General features: G+C 38.4%; 8 protein-coding genes across 8 annotated transcripts; 5 read left to right on the forward strand and 3 right to left on the reverse strand.

Moving 5' to 3' along the window:
• Positions 1-1,503: 1,503 nt before the first annotated feature.
• Positions 1,504-3,243, forward strand: PKNH_1265400 (sporozoite surface protein 2, putative; the record flags this gene model as incomplete). The annotated part of the gene is made up of 1 exon (XM_002259951.1): positions 1,504-3,243. The coding sequence occupies one exon, from the start codon at positions 1,504-1,506 to the stop codon at positions 3,241-3,243; it is 1,740 nt and encodes a 579-aa protein (XP_002259987.1).
• Positions 3,244-4,127: 884 nt separating this feature from the next.
• PKNH_1265500 (conserved Plasmodium protein, unknown function) lies at positions 4,128-6,053 on the reverse strand (the record flags this gene model as incomplete). Its single annotated transcript, XM_002259952.1, has 1 exon — positions 4,128-6,053. One exon carries the CDS (start codon positions 6,051-6,053, stop codon positions 4,128-4,130), a length of 1,926 nt encoding a protein of 641 aa, XP_002259988.1.
• Positions 6,054-6,788: 735 nt separating this feature from the next.
• On the forward strand, positions 6,789-11,688 carry PKNH_1265600 (conserved oligomeric Golgi complex subunit 3, putative; the record flags this gene model as incomplete). The annotated part of the gene is made up of 3 exons (XM_002259953.1): positions 6,789-10,698; positions 10,859-11,291; positions 11,511-11,688. The coding sequence occupies 3 exons, from the start codon at positions 6,789-6,791 to the stop codon at positions 11,686-11,688; spliced, it is 4,521 nt and encodes a 1,506-aa protein (XP_002259989.1).
• A 232-nt stretch (positions 11,689-11,920) lies between these two features.
• On the reverse strand, positions 11,921-13,342 carry PKNH_1265700 (conserved Plasmodium protein, unknown function; the record flags this gene model as incomplete). The annotated part of the gene is made up of 2 exons (XM_002259954.1): positions 11,921-12,999; positions 13,153-13,342. The coding sequence occupies 2 exons, from the start codon at positions 13,340-13,342 to the stop codon at positions 11,921-11,923; spliced, it is 1,269 nt and encodes a 422-aa protein (XP_002259990.1).
• Positions 13,343-14,386: 1,044 nt separating this feature from the next.
• On the reverse strand, positions 14,387-16,194 carry PKNH_1265800 (DNA replication complex GINS protein, putative; the record flags this gene model as incomplete). The annotated part of the gene is made up of 3 exons (XM_002259955.1): positions 14,387-14,652; positions 14,853-15,150; positions 15,259-16,194. 3 exons carry the CDS (start codon positions 16,192-16,194, stop codon positions 14,387-14,389), a joined length of 1,500 nt encoding a protein of 499 aa, XP_002259991.1.
• Positions 16,195-19,217: 3,023 nt separating this feature from the next.
• PKNH_1265900 (MSP7-like protein) lies at positions 19,218-20,045 on the forward strand (the record flags this gene model as incomplete). The annotated part of the gene is made up of 1 exon (XM_002259956.1): positions 19,218-20,045. The coding sequence occupies one exon, from the start codon at positions 19,218-19,220 to the stop codon at positions 20,043-20,045; it is 828 nt and encodes a 275-aa protein (XP_002259992.1).
• Positions 20,046-21,805: 1,760 nt separating this feature from the next.
• PKNH_1266000 (MSP7-like protein) lies at positions 21,806-22,990 on the forward strand (the record flags this gene model as incomplete). Its single annotated transcript, XM_002259957.1, has 1 exon — positions 21,806-22,990. The coding sequence occupies one exon, from the start codon at positions 21,806-21,808 to the stop codon at positions 22,988-22,990; it is 1,185 nt and encodes a 394-aa protein (XP_002259993.1).
• Positions 22,991-23,996: 1,006 nt separating this feature from the next.
• Positions 23,997-25,247, forward strand: PKNH_1266100 (MSP7-like protein; the record flags this gene model as incomplete). Its single annotated transcript, XM_002259958.1, has 1 exon — positions 23,997-25,247. One exon carries the CDS (start codon positions 23,997-23,999, stop codon positions 25,245-25,247), a length of 1,251 nt encoding a protein of 416 aa, XP_002259994.1.
• Between the last annotated feature and the right edge of the window lie 388 nt (positions 25,248-25,635).

A 25,635-nucleotide genomic window follows, 5' to 3' on the forward strand; every position in this document is an offset into this window, starting at 1 on the left:
GGCTTGCTTTGTTTTGTGTGTATATACGGGTAGATTTATTCTTGTCTCTGCAGAGATCGCCCATTTGTTCAAAACTTTTCGGGTAGAAGTCTCGCGCGACTGATTTGATCCTTTCTCATTTGGCCGTTCACGCTTTGTGAATTTTTTTTTTTTTTATTTTTACATGTACGTGCGGAATGAGCGCTTGTCTTTTTTCTTAAAGACGCATGCATGTGATTAAATCTGTTTTGCGTCCGTACAAGCCATTTTAGCAGTAACAAAATTGTATGTGCGCGAGAGTATATTCCTTTTTGTAAGCTTACATACATATTTATCCCCTTGTCTGTATACATAAGTTTATACTTCTTCACCCATTTGTCACAAATTTTTGATCAAAAGGCAGGTTAATATGAAGCTTAGTTAACATTTTACAACTGTTTGATTTTTCTTCTTATTCTTTTTTTTCCTCTTATATCTCATTTTTCATCTCAAATGATTGACCCTTTTTTCTTATTTTAACATGATTATGTGAGAAGAACAACAACAGCAAAAAACAAAAAATCAAATTAAGAGCTCAATTTAAATAAGTTTTTTTTTTTTTTTTTTTTAAACATGTAACTGTTGTGTGTTTATCAACTTGTTCTCTTTTTCTTCTTTTAAAAAAACCCTTTTGCTTCTTTTTTTTTTTTTTTTTTTTGTACATATATTTTGTAAAAAGAAGTATATTTGTCTTTGCTTGTCTTTATATACATCATTTTTTTCCTTTTTCATAAAATAAATGTGGAAATGTTAAAATATTAACACAAGGTTAATTCAAGTGAATATCCAATTTAACTTACATAAGTTGCTAAATGTGAGATATTTGCAACACTTTCTCTCCCAATATGGTGAAGACCCCAAGCTGAACCAAAATAATTTTGTTCTTTCCTTTTTTCCTTAAGCTGAAGCTCTCCAAACACAAATTCGTGAAACATGTAAGCATTTACGTCTACATATGTCTGTGTGTACATTTACGTATATTTTTACGTAAGTGTGTATACATGTCTATGTGGACTTACATTTCTGCTTCTCGGTGGCCAGATACCACTCGACCGTGTGTGCTTCGCTCCTCTATGTACTTTCGAATGCAAAAAAAAAAAAAAAAAAAAAAAAAAAAAAAAAAAATACACAAATAAATATATGCATAATTACATACACGCAAAAACATAACTCATCTGACATGTTTGTTTTACCCCCTTCTATTTGTCTCTTTAGCACCACGCTCTATGTCCTTATAAAGGATTTCCAGGATACGTCCCCTGCTATTGATCTTCCGCACTGCTCAACGAATCAGTTTCGTCGAAACGCTACTGGACCGTTGCAGCTAGCCAATACGGCTTGGCCAAAGAAGCATAACCACCCCCGTCGTTGCGTGAGTGTGCCAAGCATAGGCTTGCGTATGCATGCGTATAGACATACAAGGTTTACAAACACCCACAAAAGAGAGCCCTCGCTTCCTTTTTTAATTAACCCTCTTCCAAAATTATGAAGCTGCTTCAGAACAAAAGCTACCTTTTGGTGGTTTTCCTCCTGTACGTTAGTATATTCGCCAGAGGCGACCAAAAAATTGTGGATGAAGTGAAATATAATGAGGAAGTGTGCAATGAAAAGGTCGATTTATACCTCCTAGTTGACGGGTCAGGAAGTATTGGGTACGCGAACTGGATCACAAGAGTCATACCAATGCTCACCGGTTTGATTGAAAATCTTAACCTCTCAAAGGACTCTATTAATTTATATATGAGTTTATTCGCAAGCCATACAACTGAATTGATCAGACTTGGTAGTGGTCCATCCATGGACAAAAAACAAGCACTCAATGTAGTTCGTGACTTGAGGAAAGGATACGAACCTTACGGTAACACCAGTATGTCGTCTGCTCTATCAGAAGTCGAAATGCATTTAAAGGATCGAGTTAACAGACCCAATGCAATCCAATTGGTTATCTTAATGACTGATGGTATACCAAACAATAAGTACAGAGCCTTGGAACTGAGCAGAGCTTTAAAGGAAAGGAATGTGAAATTGGCTGTTATCGGAATTGGACAAGGCATTAACCACCAGTACAATAAATTAATGGCTGGATGTCGTCCCCGTGAGAGAAGCTGTAAATTTTATTCCTCTGCTGACTGGAGTGAAGCTATAAGTCTTATCAAACCTTTTATTGCAAAGGTGTGTACTGAAGTAGAAAGAATTGCTAAGTGTGGACCATGGGATGACTGGACACCATGCAGTGTTACATGTGGAAAGGGAACACATAGCAGATCAAGACCATTGTTGCATGCCGGATGTACTACGCACATGGTTAAAGAATGTGAAATGGATGAATGCCCAGTGGAACCTGAACCAGTGCCCGTACCAGCCCCTGTCCCACCCACCCCTGAAGATGAAAATCCACGTACCACGGATGAGGAGGATGACCACCCCAATTTTCATCAAGGTCTAGATGTGCCTGATGTAGAGAATGATGTTCCACCCGAAAATGATGGGGGCGATGGAAACCCATTCGAAGAAAATTTCTTCCCACCAGGAGACGACACGGTACCTGACGAATCAAATGTCATTCCGGTACCTCCCACAGTTCCTGGAGGTTCAAATAGCGAATTCTCATCAGATGTTGAGAATGCGGCACAGTACCCAGAAAATCCAGAAAATCCAGAAAATCCAGAAAATTCAGAAAATCCAGAAAATCCAGAGAACCAAAATAACCCAGAAGATTTTCCAATGGAGCCTGACATGTCTGCAGACAACAAGATAAATGAACCAACGAACCCCAGCGATAGCGGACAAGGAATACCTGAAAACGTTATTCCAACGCCAATCAATAACGAAAAGGATATCATCAATAAAAACAAGGCGGTTTATCCTAATGGATCAAATCAATCTCATGATAGATACCCCAAACCACACAGAAACGCAGGGGGATATGATAACAATCCTAATGCAAATTCGGACATTCCCGAGGGTCCCTTCTCATCTGAGGAGGAACAACCTGAGGATAAGGGAAAGAAATCATCAAACAATGGCTACAAAATTGCAGGAGGAGTAATTGCAGGATTAGCTCTAGTTGGCTGTGTTGGATTTGCATACAACTTCGTATCTAGCGGAGGTGCTGCAGGAATGGCCGGTGAACCTGCGCCCTTTGATGAGGCGATGGCTGAAGATGAAAAAGACGCTGGAGAGGCAGATCAGTTCAAGTTACCCGAGGATAATGACTGGAACTGATTGTCATATATATGTGGAAAAGGACCCGGGATGAAGTACGCTTTATAATAAGCTTAAAGGCCCCATATATGAGGGAGACAAGCACACACAAACGTCTGTACGTGTAAAGTACACATATGTAGATATATATATGTTACTTACGTACCTACAATTGTGTATGGTTGCTCTTGCGCCTTAAAACTACAAACACATTTTAAATAGCTGCATACATAAACTTAAAATGATGTTCTTCCCAAATTAATCGCTTTTTTATTCTGCTCAACTATATACCCCCACCGTTTGTTTCGATATTTCATGAGTCACGTTTGTTTGCTTCACCTCGTTTCATTTCACTCCATTCTTTTACACTTTTTTTTCTTTCTTATTTTGTTTTATTTTGTTTTGTTTTGTTTTTTTCTCTTTGGCGACTCTTCCGCTCGCCACATTTCCCTCCCCTTTTTTTTTTTTTTTTTTAACCTTTTTTTGGTGAAAACTTAGCAAGTTTGTGTTACATATAATACGGTCATAATTTGTGCTACTTTTTAAAATCCCTCTTTGGAAAAAGAGAAGAAAAAATTAAATCAAAAAAAAAAAAAAGAAAAAAAAAAAAAAAACTGTGTTCCTGTACAAGAGAAGTAAAAATCTACCAAAAAAAGAAAATAAAATGTGCCAAGTAGAAAAAAAACAAGGGACACATAAAATGGGTATATTGGGGCCTCAAATAAAGGAGTAACTAATTCACCATTTAAAAAAAAAAAAAAAAAAAGGACAAATGAACATTGCAATTTGGCTTCACCGGGATTATCAATATTTTTTTCTCACAGGTGTTCGCGAACGAGTTGACCGTGTTGAATGCTACACAGGGAGATGGACAAATTCAGGCGGTGCCTATCTGAAACCTCCATTTATGCGCAAAAAATGGCATCAAAAACGAACTGTGGGATTTTTAAAAAATCGTCCAAGATGGACCGTTCTTTCTTTTGGGCGCCACTTTGGTCCCCCGAGGAAGGGTCCGAAATGCCTAGTTTCTCGCACAGGCCTTTCGCAAATTCGTATTCCTGGATCTGGAAATTGGTGCTTACATCTTCATTTGCAATTTCTCTGTTGTAAAAGTCGAGGTAGTAAACTTTTAGTTTTCCCATTAATTCTTCAAATTCTGCCCTCTCTGCTGCGTTCAGAATGTTGTTCACACATCTGCTCAGGCTTCCGTCCATATTCATCTTTCCCTCCTTCATTCTGCAATAAAAATAAAACCTATATTTTTTCTTCAAGTCGTTGTTAAAATTTATTTTATTCTTCAAGACGTAGATTTCGTTTTCCGTCTCCTTCCCATCGTGCGTTAAGGAACTGCCGCTTTGTACCCAGCTCTTCTTGGGCGCATACAATTCGAGTAACTCGCTTTTGCTCAGCTTCGTCTCTACGTTTGGGTTAATTAACTTTTCGTACCTCATGTTTAGATCTTCTATCTCGTCTGTAATGGCGCGACTGTCAGGTCTCTCTACGTCTCTGCTCCTGAAAAGTGTGCGATAAAATTTACAGCGCCGGAGTACCACTTCTTCCGCTTGATTCTGTGATGGGTTATACAGAAGGAACACGTCCTCCTCACCGCTGTCATCCATACTGAATGTATTATATGGAATTATGCAACTCTCTTGGCTTTGTCTATTCTTCCTGTCGAGAACCATGGCATAATAACCCTTATTTGTATTTCTCCGTGCTGAACTTGTGTATGCATTTTCTAGAGAGCTATCAGAATAGTCTTCATAATCCATTTGCCCAAGCGTTTGTTTCTTTCCAGTCGTCGTTATTTCGATTTGTGTACGCGCCTCTATTGACCCCTCATCGTGGATTGCCTTTCTGTGTGGTAGAAGGAAATCCTTCCTGAGGCGATTAAATTCACGCTTCTTCATTTGGTCAATACTATTTTCCTTCTTTTTATAAAAGACCCCTTCGAAGTTATTTTTTGGCTTATAAATCTCTTTAATTAATTTTTCAAACGTCTTCTGTTCTTCCATTTTTATGGAAATGAGACGATTCCGGGAAGATAAAATGTTTATGTATTCATTTTCGTTTCTTTCCCTTATATTTGTTTGTTCTCCTATTTTCTGTCTAATTTCTTCGAAAATGGTTGGTAGCTTAGGACCCATCTGTTTTCTCCTTTGGGGAGAGTTTCCTTCGAACACATCATCTTTTCTGGACTCCTTTCTACCGTTCTTCTGCACCTGTGGTTTTGGCTTTTCATCAAGGCTAGACAATGTGCGAAGGGGGAAAGTAACATATGTACTAGGACCTATCGATGTGGCACAATCGTGTTTATCAACATCATTGACTCTGCTAACGTTAGATACATCTTCCTTTATGTACTTGTTTTCCAGTTTCATGTCTATACCGATGGGAATACCATCAATATAATTGTTGTTTCTCAACAGTGCGTAGGACACACTCTCGTTGAAAAAGCTAAACTGGAGATCATCTGCATAATTCGCTTTATCATCAAAGTGCGCCCTTGTGATTATGTCTTCATAAATACTATCCTCCTCATCGATGTAGTCATAAATTCCTTTTTTTGTTACATGTTCATTTCGCTTGTATCTGCTCGATATGTAATTGCTGGGCTTGAATTGATCCTCTCCTTCCGCCTGCTCTTTTTCCTTCCGCCTTTTACTTCTTTCGCGCTTTTCCCTTTTCTTCCTTTCTTCCGCTAGCAAATTTTTGTAGTACACATAAAAGTCGTACTCATCGCAGTGGTTGTACTTCCTCTTTCTGCGAAACTCCCTTCTGACTTCATTCACATCGTGGTTGGTCAGTTTCGTGCCCAGGAAGTCGGACATGGTTCCGTGTTCTTCCGTTTCCAGGATGGGGGTGATATGTGGGTCCACATGATGCGGATTTTCATACCCCATGTGGGGACATAAAACAACCAACCAGGCACATCCCCAAATAGGAAAAAAAAAACAAAAAAAAAAATTCCTTTTTTAAAGAGGAAACGGAGTAGCACTCATCATAAAAGTGAGTTATCCCCTCTATTTGATCATCCCAATAGAGTAGGCATTTTCCCCAATGAATGGTGAAATTTCTTGTTGGGTATTCACCATTTTGTTGAAATAGGTATGACTCTGTTTCTACACAAATTGTTAGGAGGCAATTTTGCACTGCATTATAATTCAGAGCTTGTGCGGGAGTTGCCGCGAAATTCGGTCCTTTTTTTTTTTTTTTTTTTTTTTTTTTTTTTTATCTCTAATTGGTAAATATATTCTCACTTGGTTGAAGAGTACCAACTCTTTGCAAAAAAAAGTCGGGCATCTCGCATACAATCGAAGCATCTTCAACTTAGATAGGAAACAGAGAAGGGCACTGTACCTGGTCTCGAAGTCGCTTCGTCGTTTTGAATTGAGAAAACATTTACCGTAATAGTGGTATGTGTATACATATGCACATAGGTGTACGCGTGAGTTACACTTGCTTACGTGTAACCGCCATTGATTGCCGCTTTGTACGGTTCTATGCTCGGCGGTCAAAAATAATGTGTAAGACGAACTAAACATCAGCACGTGATCTTTCCTGAAATGGTGCCACCGCTGGGAGGGGAAACTAAAATGGAGGGGGGAAGTAGCAACAAAGATAAGCTGTTCTTTAAGTTATATGAATATATAAACAAGTTAGATAACCTTACATGTGATGATATTAATTTGGAGAAGGAGGGGAGAAAAAAAGTTCTATACATTAGTAAAAAATCAAAAGGGAAGAACATATCTGCTCATGAGGAAGTGATCAAGTCGCAGGTAAAGGGAGAGGAGAAGCTTAGGGAAAGCAAAATAAAAGATGCAACGTATGTGGAAGGTGGTGTGAGGAGAAGTGGGCCATTTGATGTGCAGGAAGACAGTCACCATGGCAGTCAGGACCATGCTAGTGATCGTCAGGACGGTGGTAGTTACACCAGCAGTTGTAGCAGCAGTTACAGCAGTGAAGTGGATGAAGCAGAAAGTGCCCCACAGGATTTCCTTCCCAAAGCGGAAAAGGATGAAAAGGGTGACTCAGTTAATGTCCACTCGTACTCGCACACCGAGAGAAAGAAAAAGAAAGAGAAGACAAAAAAAAAAAAAAGGAACACCAGCCAACGCAGAAGCGGTCAACGCGGCAATGGTCAAAGGATGACCAGCCGAAGGATGTGCACACAACGGAGCGACCTCTTAGGAGAAATAGAAAATTACTACGTAATCTCAAAGCTCAGGAGAAAAATGGAAGAATACAAAAGTGTAAACGACATTAAAATTATAATCAGGCAAGGGAATTCTAATCTCTTAGGGATGGTGCAAAATATTGATGGTATTATCAATGGCTATAAAAAGATTAAAGACGAATTAGATAAGGTAGAGAAGAACAAGCAATATATTTACGATACTTTCTACTCAATTTTTTTGAACTATTATTCTAGGTATGAAGAATTGAAAATAATAAAGGGAAACAAGAGAAGAGTAGAACGCCATTTGAAGTTCTACACCAACGTAGACCATTTTGAGAAGGTACTGAACCACATGGAGAAAAACGAATATGCGTATTTTATTGAGATGCATAATAATTCTTTGAAAAAAAATGCAAGGAAGGAATATGCAGGGGAAGTGCGCCGGGGAGGGGTACTTGAAATGGATGACCAAAGCGATTATGATGAGAGCGAAACCGACTCTGGAGATGAAGGAGAGATGGAAATGGACAATTGGGCCGAGGAAAATATACACAAATGGGTAACCTCATACGGTACGGAAGGGGGAGACACAGACGGTGAGGAAAAAAGGGGAGAGGATGAAAGGAGCTACGAAATTGATAACTATTTACCTAGTGTATCGGAAAAGGAGGAAGAGGTAAGCTTGACTGTCGGAGGATATGCTACTGGTGGGGGCCAAGATCACGATGAAGGAGGAGTTGAAAGGGGTATACTTAATGGAGGGATCGAAACAGAGAAATCTCCGTTGGATGAAAACGCTGGAGTTGACGAAAAACAGGGGAGTAACAAATACGTCGTACAGCGTCCAAACAGAGGGGTTTGTGCTATGAGGGGAAATTCCTTGAGGGAGCAACTGCGCAATCATATCTGGTGGGCAAAAAAGATGAAAAGAAGGATCTCAGCGGGTGGAACATTAAATGGTGTAGGAATGGGTGGAGGACACAGCGCAATAGACTTCGCATCGAACGGAGGGGTGCCTTGTGACACCATAAACCAGGCACGACGCGGCAAAACCAAACGGCGGAGCGAGAACGAAATTTGCCAAATGTTGCACTTTTCCGAAAAGGCTATAATGTTCTTCAAGAAAAATGGTACCTATTTACACGCCAAGGCTAAATTGAATAAATACCAGTCCATCATAAGGCGTATTTTGAAATATGTTATTAATCTGTTCAGGGATGTTCTAAACAACGCAGAGTTGAATATACCCGATGGTAGAGGGGGTGAGAGCTTAGGTCCATATGGCACCTCATCCTTTGATCACAATTGCAAAGAGGCGAGCGCGTTCAGGGAGTTAAGCTGTAGGGGGGAGTGGTGGGATGACAGTACCCTGCGAAGAGACAACCCCATTGGGGGCAAGGATCTCTCGGCTGATACATCTTACAATACCCTCAGCGCGAAAAGATTACATGGAGAAGACAACTATATGAACAATTTCAAATCTGACAATATGAGAGACACCCCTGAACGCATAAATGATGAGAAAGATGAAGTAAAGAATACACAACAGGATGAGATAGCTAATTTGAGGGAGGTGCAAAACCTCTCTTGCGAAGAAGACGAAATGGAAGATAATCAAATCTATAAGAACATAAGCATGATATATTTTAGCAAATATATAAATGAATTGGAGTACTACAAAAAGTTCAAAATAAAATGTAGCTGCATGCGAGATGTAATATACTTCATTTATGAAAAAACACTGGTGGATGAAAATAATTTATACACGGAGGAATATAACAATCTAGAAAATATCTACGTAAGTACAAGGGTAAAGTTATTGAACAGTAATGTACTAAGCAGTAATGTACTGAGCAATTTTGAGTACCTACTGAAGAGCGATGTTTGCAAGTATATAAGGAATGTTTGCCTGTTGGCAATGTACGTTTCTAAACTAGAGGTGGACTTGTACACATACATATTCAATAACAACCTTAACAATTCCGTTAATATCATTTTGAATAACATTGGATTGTGTATATTCGACTATATACATGATTGCATCCACCAACTTAACAACATACAGTTAATTAGAAAAATTATCCGAACCATTTATGTAGATATCATCGACACGTATAGTGATAATTCGTATCGAATCATTTGTGATTACTTAAGAAAAATTTGTAAAATTCTGAAAGACAAATTACTCTACGTGATAGAGGTTTATATTTCCTACTACACCAAAAATACCAGTGCTTCTTTACCCTATGTGTGCTTCCACCCTCTGAGGAAAAAATTTATCAACATAGTGAATAACTTTTTGTATGATGAATATCTCCTCACGGGTAATGCGCATACTGAGGCAGAGTCATCCTTGAAAATCAGACGCGGGGCACCGGAAAACGAGGAGCAAAACGGACAGGTGAATAGTTTGTTTTTTCTTACCGGGAGTAATAACCTAATTGATAAGAGTGTACCATCGGGAGGTAAATCCGAACCAGTGGGTAGTTCTGACAATGGGGCGGAGGCGAAACCAATGAGTGATGACCCTCACAACGTGGGTGATCCCTCCAGGGAGAGCACAAGCAGTATGAACATCGTTCAAAGTGGGAACAGCGTTGAACGTGGAAAGAACATTGACAGTGGTAATAGTGTTGAAAGCGTAGACAGTCGGGATAGCCTGGAAAGCTTCACCAGTGGAAGCCACGCGGTGCAGAGCGAATGTAACAAGAACGTTCTAAATGAGAAGGATGTATACAAGCCCTTTTCCTTCCACCGCAGGGAATTTAATAAGGACTCCGAATTCGGTCTGTGCGGTATAGACCTAAATATTATTGGTACCATCCTAATTCTGAAGACAATAAATTTTATAATAGACGAAGAGACACTATTGGAGCTATTCAGAGAGTGTCTAGAAAATAGCTACAATTCAATAACATTTATTTATAAGGAGCACATGAAAAATCATCCTCAGGACATGTTTAATGGCGCTCTTTATTTAATCAAAAATTTAAGTCTTTTGGTATATTTGTTTTTCAAAGTTACAAAGGATAGTGAGTTCCTCCGCTTTTACCTGCACAGAGGATTAACTGAACAACTCCTCTTTGGGGAATCTCCAAAAGAATGGATAATGGAGAACTATAGTGGAAATGTGAAAAAGGAAGGCGACAAAGTGGGGGCCGAAAATGAAAATTCAATTTTGTACTTCTTCAAAAGGGTGTACAATATGTCTTCGCAGAACGACATACAAAACAGAATCTTGGCCGCCTTCAACGATGCCATTTATAACTTTACTGTAGCGACAGTGTCAAGGGGTAGGTTCAAAGTAGCGGTATTAGTGCATGCACTTATATTTCCCTTTACTGTTATAAGTGTGTTCATTTATTGGTGACTGCCTCTAATTCAGCAGAAAAGTCGACCGTCGACCTTCACCTATAACACTTTTTCCTTCCCTCCCTTTCTTTTCTTATATAGTCTGTTTCCCCTTGATTAAAATTCTCTCCATGGAATACAAAGAATGTGCGATTGAGAAGGAGGAAGAAATTAAGAAAACGACTCAGGATTTTTTGAATGCAAAAAGAAGTTGCAAATCAGATTTGCAAGTTGGACACGAAAAAGTGGAGTTCTCCTTTTTGCGCGAAATAAACTTTGACCTGCTGAAGGAGTACGCAGAAAAGGTTACGAACGAGCGGAGTACAGAAGCAGCCAATTGCTCCAACCTCGATGACGTAAAAAAGAGCCTCCAGTCGTTTAAGCAAAACGTTTTTAACTTATTTCCAAGGATATATTTTTATGTGAAGTTATTTATTTACTCCAATACGGAAAAGCCAAAAGAGAATGACTTTTTCCCTGGACTGTTTTCCCACATCGTGGGTCTGCTGACGTACAAAATTGTGGGCCTGCTCAGGTGAGTGCATGCTATTTTTTCATTTGCACGCAAATGGGTGCGGAATGCTCCCCCCCTCGTTTTGCAACGTTGTAAGTTCTTACCTTTGCAACGTTATATGTTCTTACCTTTGCAACGTTATATGTTCTTACCTTTGCAACGTTATATGTTCCTACCTTTGCAACGTTGTATGTTCTTACCTTTGCAACATTGTAAGTTCTTACCTACCCCCCCCTCTAGCGAGGTATACCTCATCATAAGGCTCAAGTATGCAGACCAAGTGGAAGCCATATTTGAAGAGAACTATGTCAACGACATTTTCCTCTTTCTGAATTCGAGCGAGCGATATATCTGCTCCTTTTCGGACATCCACCAGTACTTGGACACAAACAAGAATTACAGCATTTGGGGGGAGTAATTTTTTACAAAAAAGGAGTTTGCGGGGTCATCAAATTGTCTATTCATATAATACAGCAAAAGGACAAAAAAAAAAAAAAAAAAAAAAAAAAAAAAAAAAAAAAAAGACTCAAATGAGGAGAAAAATGTGCACACAAAATGGGGATAAAGGAGTGTGACAAAACGGGTGAGGTAATAAACTGGAGGAGCATCCTTAGGTGAATCTTACACCATAGGGTTCCGGGGAGAAGGAGTCAGGCGCCCTCCTCAACGGGATAATCAATAAAGTAAATCCCCCGATCGGACGAAAAAATAATTTTGTTGTTCTTGTGGCGTATAAAGTAGGACCACTTGAAGTAAAACAGACCAGAAGGGAGCTGTACACATTTGTAAAATATATAAGTGGATAAATTAAAAATAAAGATTTCATTTTCCACCAAAATGAATAACAAATTTTCCACGGATTTGTAGATATCCAGAATTTTCTTTTTTAATTTTTTAATTCTGTACATATCCACAGCTTTTTTGAAATCAAAAATGATTAATCTCCTTCCATTTTTTGCAACAATAATTTTTTCATCATCCAAAAATTTCCCATGACTTATAAATTTTGAAGAAAAATCCACACAAAAAATTAATTCGTGTTCACATTTCTGTGCATTTATATTTATTTGTAAAACGCGAATGTGGCATTTCCCGAAATTGTTCTTGTAGCATAACAGATAATTTACATTGAAATCGAAAATTACAATATTTTTTAAAAAATTCTTATAGAAATAACTTGTGCAATTATTTTTTATGTCGTATATAAAGAGACTCTTGGAGTTATTAAACAGAATAAGATTTTCAAAGAAGATCACTTGTTTGTTGTTTGCCACTTCCACGTTCATTTTTTTTACGAACTGGTAAGTCCTTATGCAAAATACGTCTATGCAACTTTCGTAATATATGTAGGCATAATTACTGTCTATGTAAATTGACTTGATGCTGTTATTCCTGAACATACACAGGATATGATACTTTTCCAGAACTTCGATGGTACCATTGCTACCTTTACGTCCAAATCCTACTGTACTGTTTACCACTCCACTCATACCTACCACGATGCTATCGCTTCTGTCATTTTTAATTCCATTTTGATTATCCCTGCAGGGATCCTCCACGGAATTATGGTGAGGAGTGTCACCTGCAAATTTATTGCTCAACTCGGTGGAGTCATTATTTTCGCAGTTCCCCCTGTTTGGCTTCGTTTCCAGGAGGGACACATCCGTGTTGACCCCCTTGTCTTCCTTCCGCGTGATTCTGAAGAGGCACACTTTCCCAGTCAGGGAGCCTAAGGGTGGGGGTAGCAATGAATGGGTACATGATCATGGTAGCAATGAATGGGTACATGATCAGGGTAGCAATGAATGGGTACATGATCAGGGTAGCAATGAATGGGTACATGATCATGGTGGCAATGAATTGGTACATGTGCGCAACATACCGGTGCAAATATAATTGTCGTCTGTGTACAGAACAACTATGGGGTCGGATAGCAGGGTCTGAATGCAGTTGTGAAGGATGATCTTTTGGCTTTTCCTCCCCTTTTGGTTGTATCTCCTTCCCATAAAGCTAAAGCATATATTGTGTTTCCCATTGAAGCATTGGTTCATCACCTTGCTTTCGTTACTCATTTTATTTTTTTTTCCTTTTTGGTATGACGTAATAGCTTTGGTAAAGAGGTTTCGTCCAACATCCTGGGCTCACTCATTTGGGAAAGGAGCCCTATAACGTGGGGTTACAGAATCTTGAAAAACGAAAAAAAAAAAAAAAAAAAAGAAGAAACTTGTTTGGTTTTCCCTCTATATATGCGCTTCCTTCCTTTATTAGAAGACGATAACAAGGTTGACTTCAAAATTGCATGTACTAAGGTGACGAATCCACGAATTATCACACGAAAAAAAAAAAAAAAAATGAAAAAAGAAAAAAAAGAAAAAAACTGCCACTTTTACTAGACCTAATTTCCAAGGCTGGGTGAAGGAGAAAAAATAATAAAAGCATGTCAATTTATGTTCGTCACGTTTTGCTTCAAAATGGACCATATGGAGGTGCCAAATTCGTAATTTCAAGTGGAAAAAAAAGAGAAAAAAACACAAAAAAAAAAAAAAAAAAAATATATATATATATATATAATAATGCGAACGCACCAAGGGAGGGGAAAATAACAGCAGATATCTATTATATTAAAAATGAGGAGCGATCGGAAGAAATAAAAAATAAGTCGAAGAGGGATATCTTGAAAAAAGGAAAGCTGGAAAAATGAGAACCTGGAAAAAGCGAAATCCTAACATGAAAGTGCAGAAAAAAAATTGTAAAATATAAAAATAACGACGATGTTAACAGAAAATGTAAATTTCTGAATTCTCCATCGCCATCCTCTTCACCCTTTAAAAATGCCACTCACCGTAAAAAATATTTCTTCGTGAAACGCTCCCAATGTAACACTATAATTGTCTGCTAAACAAAGTGGTGCAGTTTGCTCTGACCCAACCGATTGAGCATAGAACATACAAATAAAATAAATCCCCCATGTGCAGATAAGCAAGATACACATTTTGACCTGAGGTGCTCGCCCACTGATCAAAGGGCATAATAACATAACAACGGAGGCAATAGTAAAAAAAAAATATATCCTCCCACGATAGGTATACGCACTTCAAATATTGGAATAGAAGATTCTAAAGGTCCTGCAGGAGGTTCGCGTCCTTTTCGTCCTCTTCGTCTTTTATGAAAGGTTCCAAAAGGTATGAGGTAAAATCTATGGAGTTAGCCTTTTCGTTTAAGCCCTTGTCATATTTCCAAAAGCTGTATAAGGTTAAGTTGATTAGGTGTGTCTCGGAGTGCTGTAAATTTGGGATATAGATGTGGGACGAGTGCACATTTTGTTGCTCTAGGTGCCTTATTATTTTCTCCGTCCTGCAGTGCCTGATGTCTTCAACGTAGCCTGGGAGGTGGGAAGGGAAAAGCGGTATTAAATCGTATTAAGGGAGACAGAAAAAAGCGACATGCATGGAAGCCCACAAGAAGATGGCACTAACGTTCCTTAACCGGAAAACGTTCGCAAGTGGGTTGAGGATGCTTACAGACATACAGATATATAGACAGAGGATAGTACCCTATCCCCCGCAAGGAAAGTAACATTACCTGCAACCTTAGACATGTACTTGAAGTAGCTCTTCTGTCCTACCGTTTCTATCGGAGTGACCTTCGAAAATATTTTCTGGTCAATGAACATGAAGCAAATCTCGAAGAAATAAGGAGAAGGGAGCTCAAAGAGCTCATTTTGATTTTTGTATTCCTCTTCCTTTATGTTTATGAAGTTCTTTATGTAGAACCAGAAGGGAAACTCTACGTCGACGTAGGTAAAGGAGGAAAGGGTGATGGCCAGATAAATGGGCATCCATTGCCTTTCACCGGCTTTCATTTCTTTTATATCGAATCCCTGTAAAGGGGGGGGAGGGGAGGCATGCATTTGCAGAGGAGTATGCACTGCGATGGGTATGCATTGCTAAGAGGCATTCACAGGAACTGCTAAATTGCTCGGGCTAACCTCCACAAATGTCGTAGGCAAAGGGGGAGTGTCCACGAGCGCCTTAACAACGACGAGTTCGCCCAGGGCCCGATCGTAGAGAGACATATTCACAGCGTCATTTAGAAAAAGTTTAGCGTACTGTATGTTATTGTAGTGATAAGAGGAGTTCAACTTAAGCGGTAAATACTCAATATCAATATCTTCATTAATTAGTGTCTTGTTCAAAATCGTAGGTCTACTGATATCAATATTATCAATGTAAATTTTTTCATCATTAAAAGATAAGTCGTTTTCTCCGACATCTACATTGTCCAGGTAGGAATAGACATTGTGTATGTTTTCCCTGCTGTTAAAATCCAAATTCTTTTTGGACCTTACATAAACTCCATTGTTTAATACGTATTCGTATAAATTGTTCGGCATAGGAATACTTTCCGCGTAGGTAAATAAAGTAGATAAAATTTTATAGAATCTGTCATATATAGATTTGAATGTAATAATTCTTATCTCTTTTTTGTAACTATCTTCCTCTGAATTATCATGTTCGTACTCATAAATAGAATTTTCAATTTTATCTAACAAGGTCTCACCCATCATTTTTGCATTTTCATCCAATTTTATATTTCTGTTTCCATATATTAGCTGATTTCTCAAATACTGTATGTAGTAGAAGGAAATGCAAGCTTCTACATTTTTTAATGGTAATGGAGGGAAGTCTACAAGGACAATATTTTCGATATTTTTATTTGCATTATTTTCTTTATTATTTGTGCTTCTATTAGCTTCGTAGTTATTGTACGTGTCTTCCTCGTTGTGTGCCCTTCTTGGATTTTTCCTATTATAATTGAAAAGTTTTTTTTTTCTTTCATTTGGACTTTCTTCCTTCGCCGTAGCGGTGGATACTCTTTTATTTGTTTTATTTTTTTTTTTAAAAATGTTGAATACGTCATCCATGTTGAATGGGTGGTCCTGAAGTGGGTGAGCAGTGAGGATAAATACTTTGGGTAATATGTCTGGTGAAGGGTCAATCCAACCATCAAGGCGTTATTGCATCGGCAAATGACCACCTGCACCTTCTCCTCAACATGAGGTGTTCCTACAATTGTGTTCTCACAAATTATTTTTTCTCCTTCTTTAGATCAAATGTAACGTACACTGGCTTATATTATCCTCTCCATCATAATTACCTTCAAGCATCTACCATAACTTCCTCTAATAGGTATTACCTGTTAACTGATTGGATCAGTGGGAAACCTATTGTAAGTCCTTTAGAAATATCTTAAGGCATCACAGCGGCAAGGGAGAGATAAACTGAGCTATATATTGCCTAATTCATAGGTGAGTGCAACATGTGCAATTTTCAGATTTATATGGAATGTAAAAAGAAGAAGCGAGGGAGCCCCCTTTTTGACAAGCATAAGAAGGCGGAAAAATGTATGTGCATATTTGTAGAACGTGTTTCTCACATGTGCCTTGGACATATTATGGTCTACTCGGGTACATTTCACTGTTCATGTCCAAACAGGTGAACATTTAAGGGTACGTTTCTCCAAGTAGTAATAAAGAAAAGCTACTGCTAAATATGGTGTCTCTTTTTCGCGATACTTTTGAGGATTATTTTTGGCATAAGCATGTGCCCCTTATCCATGCGAGGATCATAACGGTCAAGCGAGGACCATGTCTAGACAGAAAATATAAGGCGATTATCGAATCACAGTGCATTCCTTATTGCACCTGCGTGTGTTCTCTTTTTTTTTTTTTTTTTTTTTTTTTTTGGGGGGCTTTACTTTTGAAGGGATTTCATCTCGTTCCCTTCATTTCTTTGCGTAAAGAGGCGGACTTTTTTCCCTATTCCACGGACTCATGCAGTTCTCGCAAAAGGATATGTTGAGGAGAAAAAATTTCCACCGTTGTGAGAATGTTTGTACATATATTTTAACAGTTAAAAGAAAACGTAGGCGATTGTTTGGAATCGTTTTTCTACTTCCCTGGACTTTTCATATTAATCACGCAGTCAAAAATGCTATTCCGCCTTTTCCCCTTAACACATAGAGGGAACTCCAATTCTTTACCTTTCCATGATAACAAACTAGGAGAGGGAAAAATAGATACCCTTCCGTGTTGGCTGTTTACGTAGTGAAAGGGAAAGCCTTATGCAAAGAAAAAATATATATATATATATATCTCCAATATTTCTTCCTTTATTAGCAACATGATACTGTTGCTTGGGTTCCTGGCGAGTCTTTGTGAATTGTAAATTTAGTAGACATTTCTATATGTACATAAATGTATATGGCTGTGTACCCTCCTCCTGAATGCTACCTTAAGGGGGATTACAATCTACATCAACATTTTGCCCCACCATAAGACGGAGAAATTATTCTCAGGTGGTTGCCAAAATGGCCAAGCACAAAGTTGTTCAGGAATTTTTTTAAATTATTCAATAGAGTCTTTATTTGGGCCATTGCATTTTTATTAGAAAACTGGTTAAAACGAAAGCAGAGTAATTTTTTTTTTTTTCACTAAACCTTCAATACTTTGGGTATTCCCCACAGGGTTACAGTTCCCGTGTGAAGGCTTTAACAAATTAAGCCCATTTCGGTGATCACGAAAAGTTCCATTTTACTCTTCACCGTTTTGGATCAACACATATACTGGAGGGCGGACCTTTTTCATGCGGTGTTACTGCATATGGAAGAATGGGCAACATCAAAAGGGGAAAGCGGACACCCATTTGACATTAAGGGGAAGGAGATAGCCATTCGAGAAAATTGATAATGCTGAATGGGTAGAACTGTTCAAAAAAAGGAGTGAAAAATATCACGGGTAAATGTCACTTGGTTTATTTTAACACACTTTAATGTGTTCATTTTTTTTTTTTTTTTTTTTTCACTTTAACGACGCCCCGCAGGGGTGAAGATGAAGTTAAAAGGCCTCCATTCACAGATTCATTTTTTCTACTTTTCGTCCGTACCAAGTGCAAAGTTGCTCATAACTAGCGAAACGCACACGAATATGCGTGTACGCACGTATGTACATATATAGACCATTTTACACACATGTATATGCGTAGAGTGACCTCTCCACTAGTGCACTTCGATAGCGTCAGAGTCAATGTGATGCTTTGAGAGATAGTACAATGCGTAAGAGGAAGACGCGCGTGTATTGCGTGTGGGCTATGTGCAAAGGAGAAAGCGAGTGGCAATTTGGTCTGCCAAAAAAGTTCTGCGAGGGAATTTTGAGGAGAACGGGAAAATTTGGGAAAACGGTTGTTGGGAGAAACTGCAAAAATTGATAATCTGTAATGGACACTCAAACGGCGAAATGCCAGGGTGAAAAAAAATCGGCATCAAAAATGAGGAACGGAAAACGAAGGAGAATTGCAAGAGGGGACGGGTAGGCACAGCAAAGGTACAAATTGGTTTTATTTTCCAAAAAATAACACTCCGTTAATTTTTCTTTTCCAAAGTTAGCCACTATTTTTGGTCCGCGCAAATTTCACTCTTATCCTAAATGATTTGATTTTTTGTCGGTGAATTTTTCTCCAATCTTTTTTTTTGTTGAAAAAAATTTGGAGTGCTTTCTTTGGAGCAAATGTGAGTGGCACATTTTCCTGTAGCTATTTTTCCGTTTTGTGAATTTCATTTCCGTGTGTGTGGTCTGATCTTGTCAACAGAAAATTTTTTCTTTTTTCTCCATTCGCATTTTGTGTTCGTTTGCCTTTTTCCTGCTGCAACTTTAAAAAGTACAGTTCTTAACCCGTGCCCACTTGAATTGTCCCCTTGCGGAGTGCGCCCATGTTAGCCTGCCAGCAGTACCCGTAACGAAACACGTAGCGAATCACGTAACGTAACAGGTAACGTAACAGGTAACGTAGCAGGTAACGCAATAGGTAACGCAATAGGTAACGCAATAGGTAACGCAATAGGTAACGCAACACAGCATAGCATAGCCTAATTAACCCATTAACGCTCACCATGAACGGAAAAATCTACCTTCTGCCTATTTTTTTCCTGGGACTACATGTCGTAGCATCGTACGACAAAAGCAAAATCGCTGAGACGAATTACAATCTGAGAAATGAGAAGGCTGAACAAATCGATAAACAGAATAGGACAGGCAATGAGGAACCTTTCATTGGACAAAACATAATTAGTTATTTTAAAAACATCTTGAACGATTTTAATAACGATTTAAAAGAGGATAGTAATGCTCCTGAGAATGGAAAATTAACAGGCCAGGTGTCGGAAGAGGATCCCACGAACAAGGAAGGAATAAGTGAGGAAAAAGCACCAGAGGAGGAGGACGCGCAAAGTGGTGAGGAAGGCGGCGTTGCGGAAGGTGAACAAAACGATGGAGGGGCAGAGTCCACCCTTCCAGTGCAAGGAGAGGAGTACGACGAATCCAGCCTAAATTATGCAGATGATTTGTATGAAGATATCCTAAGTAGCTTAAGTAAAAAGGGCGGTGAAGAAGGAACCAATTATGATGACAAATATAATGAGTTCAAAAAGGAATACGATAGGTTCATATCGTTAAGTAAAGACGAATATGAAATTATAGGCAAGCTCATCGATGCATTTTCTATGTACAACGATGCTATTAGTGAAGACACAGATTCTGTGTACCAAGCAATTAAGAAATCCTTTACGGATAAAAAGTTTAAGCAAGAATTTAAGGATTTCATGAACGGCATTTATACCTATACTCAGAAGAAGCATAATATAAGAGGTTCCCAAACGGAAGATATCAAGAAGTACCTCATGCTGTTTCAGAACATAATCAATTACCTCAACATGATATAAGAGCAGGCTTTACGTGATTGCCTAATAGTAGGTACTTTAGGCCTGTTTTTTTTCAACAGCCTTTTGCAAGGCTCAGTGAGTGACATGCCGAAGTATTAATTGTGCGGTCTTCTTCTCACCTCTTTAATTTTTTCCGATTTGTCTTTCCATTTTGTGTCATTTCTCCTTTGAGCCATTTAGCGTTTGCACAATTGCCACTCCGCGAATACATATGGGCCCACAACTCAGCCGTGGGAACCGACACAATGTAGCAGATTTGCTCTGCTTACTTATTTTAGCTTTTTGTTATATTCCATAGAACTTTTCATTCTGGACATAATATACTCCCAACTCAAACACGTAGTGTTTGTCGATATTTTTGGTACTTTTTTTTTTTTTTTTTTTTTTTCCGTGCAAACCTGATGGAACACATTTTGGAAAACAAATTTCCCCACTTTGTTGAAATTTACTTTTGCCCCTTGTATCTTTTCCACAAGGGGGTGAACCTGGAGCAGTTTTTAATATTTTCTTTTTGTCTTTACTTTTGAAAAAGGAAGATGAAAAAATCAACGAAAGGAATAATGCGTCATGATAGTTGTATGTTGCAACAGAAAGGAAAGGCAATCTGGCATCATGCGCCCTTTTTTTTTTTTTTTTTTTTTTTTTTTCTGAACATCAATTGTGCTGCTAATTTTTTCGTAAAAGTGAAGTATGCACGTTTGGGACAGTCCATATGATTATTTTATTTTACTTCTTCACAAGAATAATTTTTGTGTTTACATTATTTAGCGTATCCATCAGTATGTTTTTTTTTTTTTTTTTTTCTTCTTTTCATGTAACACATTTTACGTTTGAGCATTTCTTTTTATTTGATCTGTTAACCTGTGAATTGATGTACTAGAGTCGCTCAGATAGAACAAATGGAATTGCGTGTTAACAGATAATGCACTGCCAAAGCTTGTGTGATGGTAAAATGAGAAGAGTTGGTTTTCCTTTCATAATTTTTGTTTTTCTCTCATCGATTTGTCCAACCTTATTCTTCTGCTGGCTCCACCTAGGATGGCTCCGTATTGTCCCATTCCTTTTGGAGTGCATACACACGGAGGAAAAAGGCTATACGAACCAAACTTTAAAAATTCATTTTGTCAATTTAAAAAAAAAAAAAAAAAGTGTGCTGTAAATGTACACTTCAATGGGCTATGTGTAATCGGTGATAAATTCTCCGACGAGAAAAGATAACTCATGTGCTCTTCGTTTGCAATGGCAGATAAAATACATGCATGCAAATGATACAAAGTTCGTGTATCGACCCTAAACGTATTACAATTTGAAACCCCTCGGTGTGTTCTTTCGGTTCTCACTTGCAAGGTGATAATTCACAAAGTGATCAATTCACCAGGTGTGAAAATGACCAATTGTTTGGGGGGGTTCTCTTGCTTCCAGCCAAATAGTCTGAACATGCAATTTTCCCATTAAGGAGTTCCCTTTGTTAATTGGAGAAAAAATTTAATTTAAAGGAGAAAAAAAAAATAATAATAATAATAATATAAAAAAATATAATACAAATAAAAATACACACACACAAGTGTCCAAGTATATGTGCAGATATTCGCTCACTTCGACTTAGGACGAAGATAAAAAAAGAAGTTTACACTTTCAGTCACACACTTTTTTCTCTCATCATATGCGCTTTCCCCCAATAAATATTACTCAAATAACGCAGTGTGCATCAGTATAGTAACTTAAACAATCGTCATTTTTGCAAAAAAAAAAAAAAAAAAATGAAGAAATCAATTGCAATTTTTGGTTCCCTCTTTGTGCTGCTTTCGCACAGCATCGTGTCGTCTGAAAAAGTATGCATCCAGAAGAAGAAAAATAATCTGGAGCAGGATGCAATGCACATGTTGATGAAGAAGTTGGAGAGTTTGTATAAACTGAGTGCGACGGACAACAGTGAAGTATTCGTCAAGGAAATTGAGGCTTTGAAGAAACAGATTGAGCAACTCCAACAACATGGTGGGGTAAACGAAGGAGTAACTTTAGGCCATGCTCTAGAAAACGAGGCTGCTAACGAATCCACCAAGAAGACCATTTTTGGAGTGGATGAAGACGACCTGGATAACTACGATGTGGACTTCACTGGACAGAGCAAGGGCAAAATTAAGGGCCAGTCAAGTAAGTATCAAAAGAAAGTGGCTGGAAATGATGAACCGAATGTGGAAGCATCTGGTGTGGGAACGACTGGCACAGGTGATTCAGGTACCGAATCACCCCCAGGAACTACGGGTACCCAGAATGCTCAATCCGCAGAAAATTCGGTATCCCAGAGTACTCAATCCACAGTTAGTTCCAGTGTTAGTACAGGAGAATCATCAGGCTCAGGTAACACAGGAGCTTCAAGTGAATCAAGTCAGAGTTCCTCCGGAGATGGATCACAAAAAAACGATGAAGTTGTACCCCCCCTACAGAATAATGGAGAGGTAACCTCAGATGCAGCGCAATCTTCCTCCCAAGCGGCACCAGAAGGTCCAGCCGCTCCTGCGGGACAAGCTTCACATGCACCCGTCCCGGAAGTGAAGTACCTGGACAAGCTCTACGACGAAGTACTTAAAGGGGAAGACGGAAAGAACGGCATTCACATCCCCGAATTCCACAGCAAATATAATGATTTTCGAAAGAAGTACGAGCTTACGATGAATGAGCAGGAGTACCAGATGATGAAAAAATTATTTGACGCCTTCTTCAAGAAGGGGGAGAGTACCAATGCCGTTTGCCCCCTTGAATTTTTCAAAAAAGTTTTGAATAACATGAGTTTGCAAGAAGAGTTTGACAACTTTCAGCATGGTCTTTACGGATTTGCGAAACGCCACAACTACTTGAGGGGCGAGAAGACGACAAATGAGAAACTATACCATGATTTGCTAAAAAATATCATAAATTTGCTAAACACGATTGAAATGAAGTAATCATCGGCAGTTTCGGTTTGCCGTTATGGCTAACTTTCTTTTTAATATTTGTCCGCCTTTTTGAAGAACTCCCAATTGCTGTTAATTTAAATTTTTTTTTTTTTTTTTTTTTTTTTTTTTTTTTTTTTTGATCTGGCAAAACGGATATGCAATCGTGTGCTTGAAGAGATTGTCGGTTCTAATTTGTTGTGAACAGTTGTAAAATTTTTTTTGCGCAGTCGATTGAGGTGTGTCGTGATGAAAGGAACGACACATTAAAGTTGACTTCATTTTTAACTTTATTTTTTACTGTGACATTTTTCACCTTTTTCCATACATTTTGCGAGTGCACATTTTCTGACCATCGATTTTTCACCTCTGCGACATCTGTCCCTGGCGTAGACACCTCCCTGTGTTTTTTTGCACACCGGTCGGACAGATAATGTAGATTGTGGGAATTCCTTCTTCATGCTGTTAAATTTTTTTTACCATTTTAAAAATTTATGTGCATATAAAATTGTGTAGTACCAATTTGCGGACGAAAATTTTTTTTTTTTTCTCAAAATAGACATAATTGTATTAAACAGAGGGGAAAATTCCGGAGGAATTAATTTTTACAACGTTCCAGTTGCGCATGCGGAGGCACGCCACAAACGTTTTTTTTTTTTTTTTTTTTTTTTAAAATAAATTGGTGTCGGTAGCTGTGTTCTGTTGCAATTTATTTTATTTGCGCATAAATTTGTCGGGGCGAGGTAATGCTTCTTCTTTTCGGTGTGAAATGATAGACGGTCGGAAAAATGTATAACTAATTTGCATATACACGTGCACACGTGGATGATGAAAAAAAAAAAAAATTTGGACATTTTTCTCTTTCCAGCTGCTATACATATATTGTGTGGATCATCTACTTTGTTCCTTCTCCTTTGTTGCAACTTTTTATTTTTTTATCTTTTTCTCATAACCTTACAACGATTTAGTTAAAAAAAAAACAATACATCTTACACACGCGTACTTCTCCTTCAAGAAAATGAAGAAAATGGTTAATTTATTTTCCTCCTCCTTTATTTGCCTTGTCGTATTGGCGCAACATCCAACATGGGGCGCAGACATCCCGGATGAGGTAACCAACATTTATAATGATGAACATAATTTGCTGAACTCGTTGAAGAACAAACTGCATAATTTAAATGAAATTATGCAAGAGAGCGTGTCAGAAAATTCCCATGAAGTTGATGAATTGGGAGAACAGGAGGAAGAAAATATAGAAGTAGAGGAGCACCAACATGGTAACACTTTGGAGGATCCCACGGAGGCAAACGAAGGAAGCGAAAATAGCCCTCAGGAGGATATCCATATAGATAATGAGGCTGATTTCATTGGACAATGGATTAAATTCATGGCGAATGAAGAGGAGGTTGACGATAATGATAATGGTGAGAAAGATTCCGAAGAGGATGCGAAGGAAAAACAGGACGTAGACACACCAACAGGTCTGGAAGAAAACGATGCGCCGATTCTCGCAGCAGATGAACCTGCACAGCCGTCAAGTGCAAGTAACGCCTCTGCACAAACGGCGCAAAATGCCCAAGCATCCGAAGATAGCCAATCAGATAAAAACACTCAGGGGAATGGAGTGCAAGTATCTGTTGCTCCAGCCGGAAATTCAGTTGAACAAGGAAAGCAAACCTTACTTCCTACGGAATCAGAATCATCAGTTAGCAGTGTAACATCAAGCGCACAAAATCCAGACGTGCAACTTCCAGTACAACAGCAACAAAGTGGGGAAGTGATAAATGGAGGACAAAACGACGCACCTGCAGGTGTTCAAGCTAATCCAACGGATGTCCAATTACCAACAGTAGGAGTGCAGAACACAACAACAGGAGAACACAGCACCAACTCGAACGATGCCAAAATTAACTACTTGGACGAACTTTATGATGAGATTATAACCACTCCGGATATTAAGAAAAAGATGCAGAATTCATCCTACAAGACGAAGTACAAGCTCAGCTTGAACCCTGCGGAATATCAAATTGTGAAGAAACTATTTGAACTCGGATTTGGAAATGAAAACGAATCTTCAGCTGGTACTTCGCTGGTTGAAGTTTTTAAAAAAGTGCTAGATGACGAGAAATTTCAGAAGGAGTTTGACAACATTGTACAGGGGTTCTATGGATTTGCCAAGAGACACAACTACATAAGTCAGGAACAGATGAATAACACAAGCCACACCAATCTGCTAAAGAACGCCATTAACTTGATGAACACCTTATGAAGAACACTATTTGATGTGGCTTAAAGGGTGTAAAGAAGAAACGGCAGAAGCTCCGCCTTCCTCTTTATCCTAACATTAAAAATAAAATTAAGCGAACATCTTAAGGGGGGGGAGAACACTTCCTCCTGCTGCATTTTTTTACTGCATGTAACATTAGCTTCCGTTTGGCATATTCTCTCTGACTAGCTACTTCTCAAAATGGGAGCTTCAGGAGGGCAATTTTAGACTTTGCCATTTTTTTTTTTTTTTTTTTTCCTGCTTTGAGAAAAAGGCGTTCTCATCGTTATGTTTTTTAATTTATATTTCTACATTAGCAGTTTTGCGCTCATACGTATATACATAGGTACATGTTTATGTATATATATAAATATTTTTTTTTTTTTTTTTT

Source organism: Plasmodium knowlesi (genome assembly GCF_000006355.2).
Source record: "Plasmodium knowlesi strain H genome assembly, chromosome: 12".
NCBI lineage: Eukaryota > Apicomplexa > Aconoidasida > Haemosporida > Plasmodiidae > Plasmodium > Plasmodium knowlesi.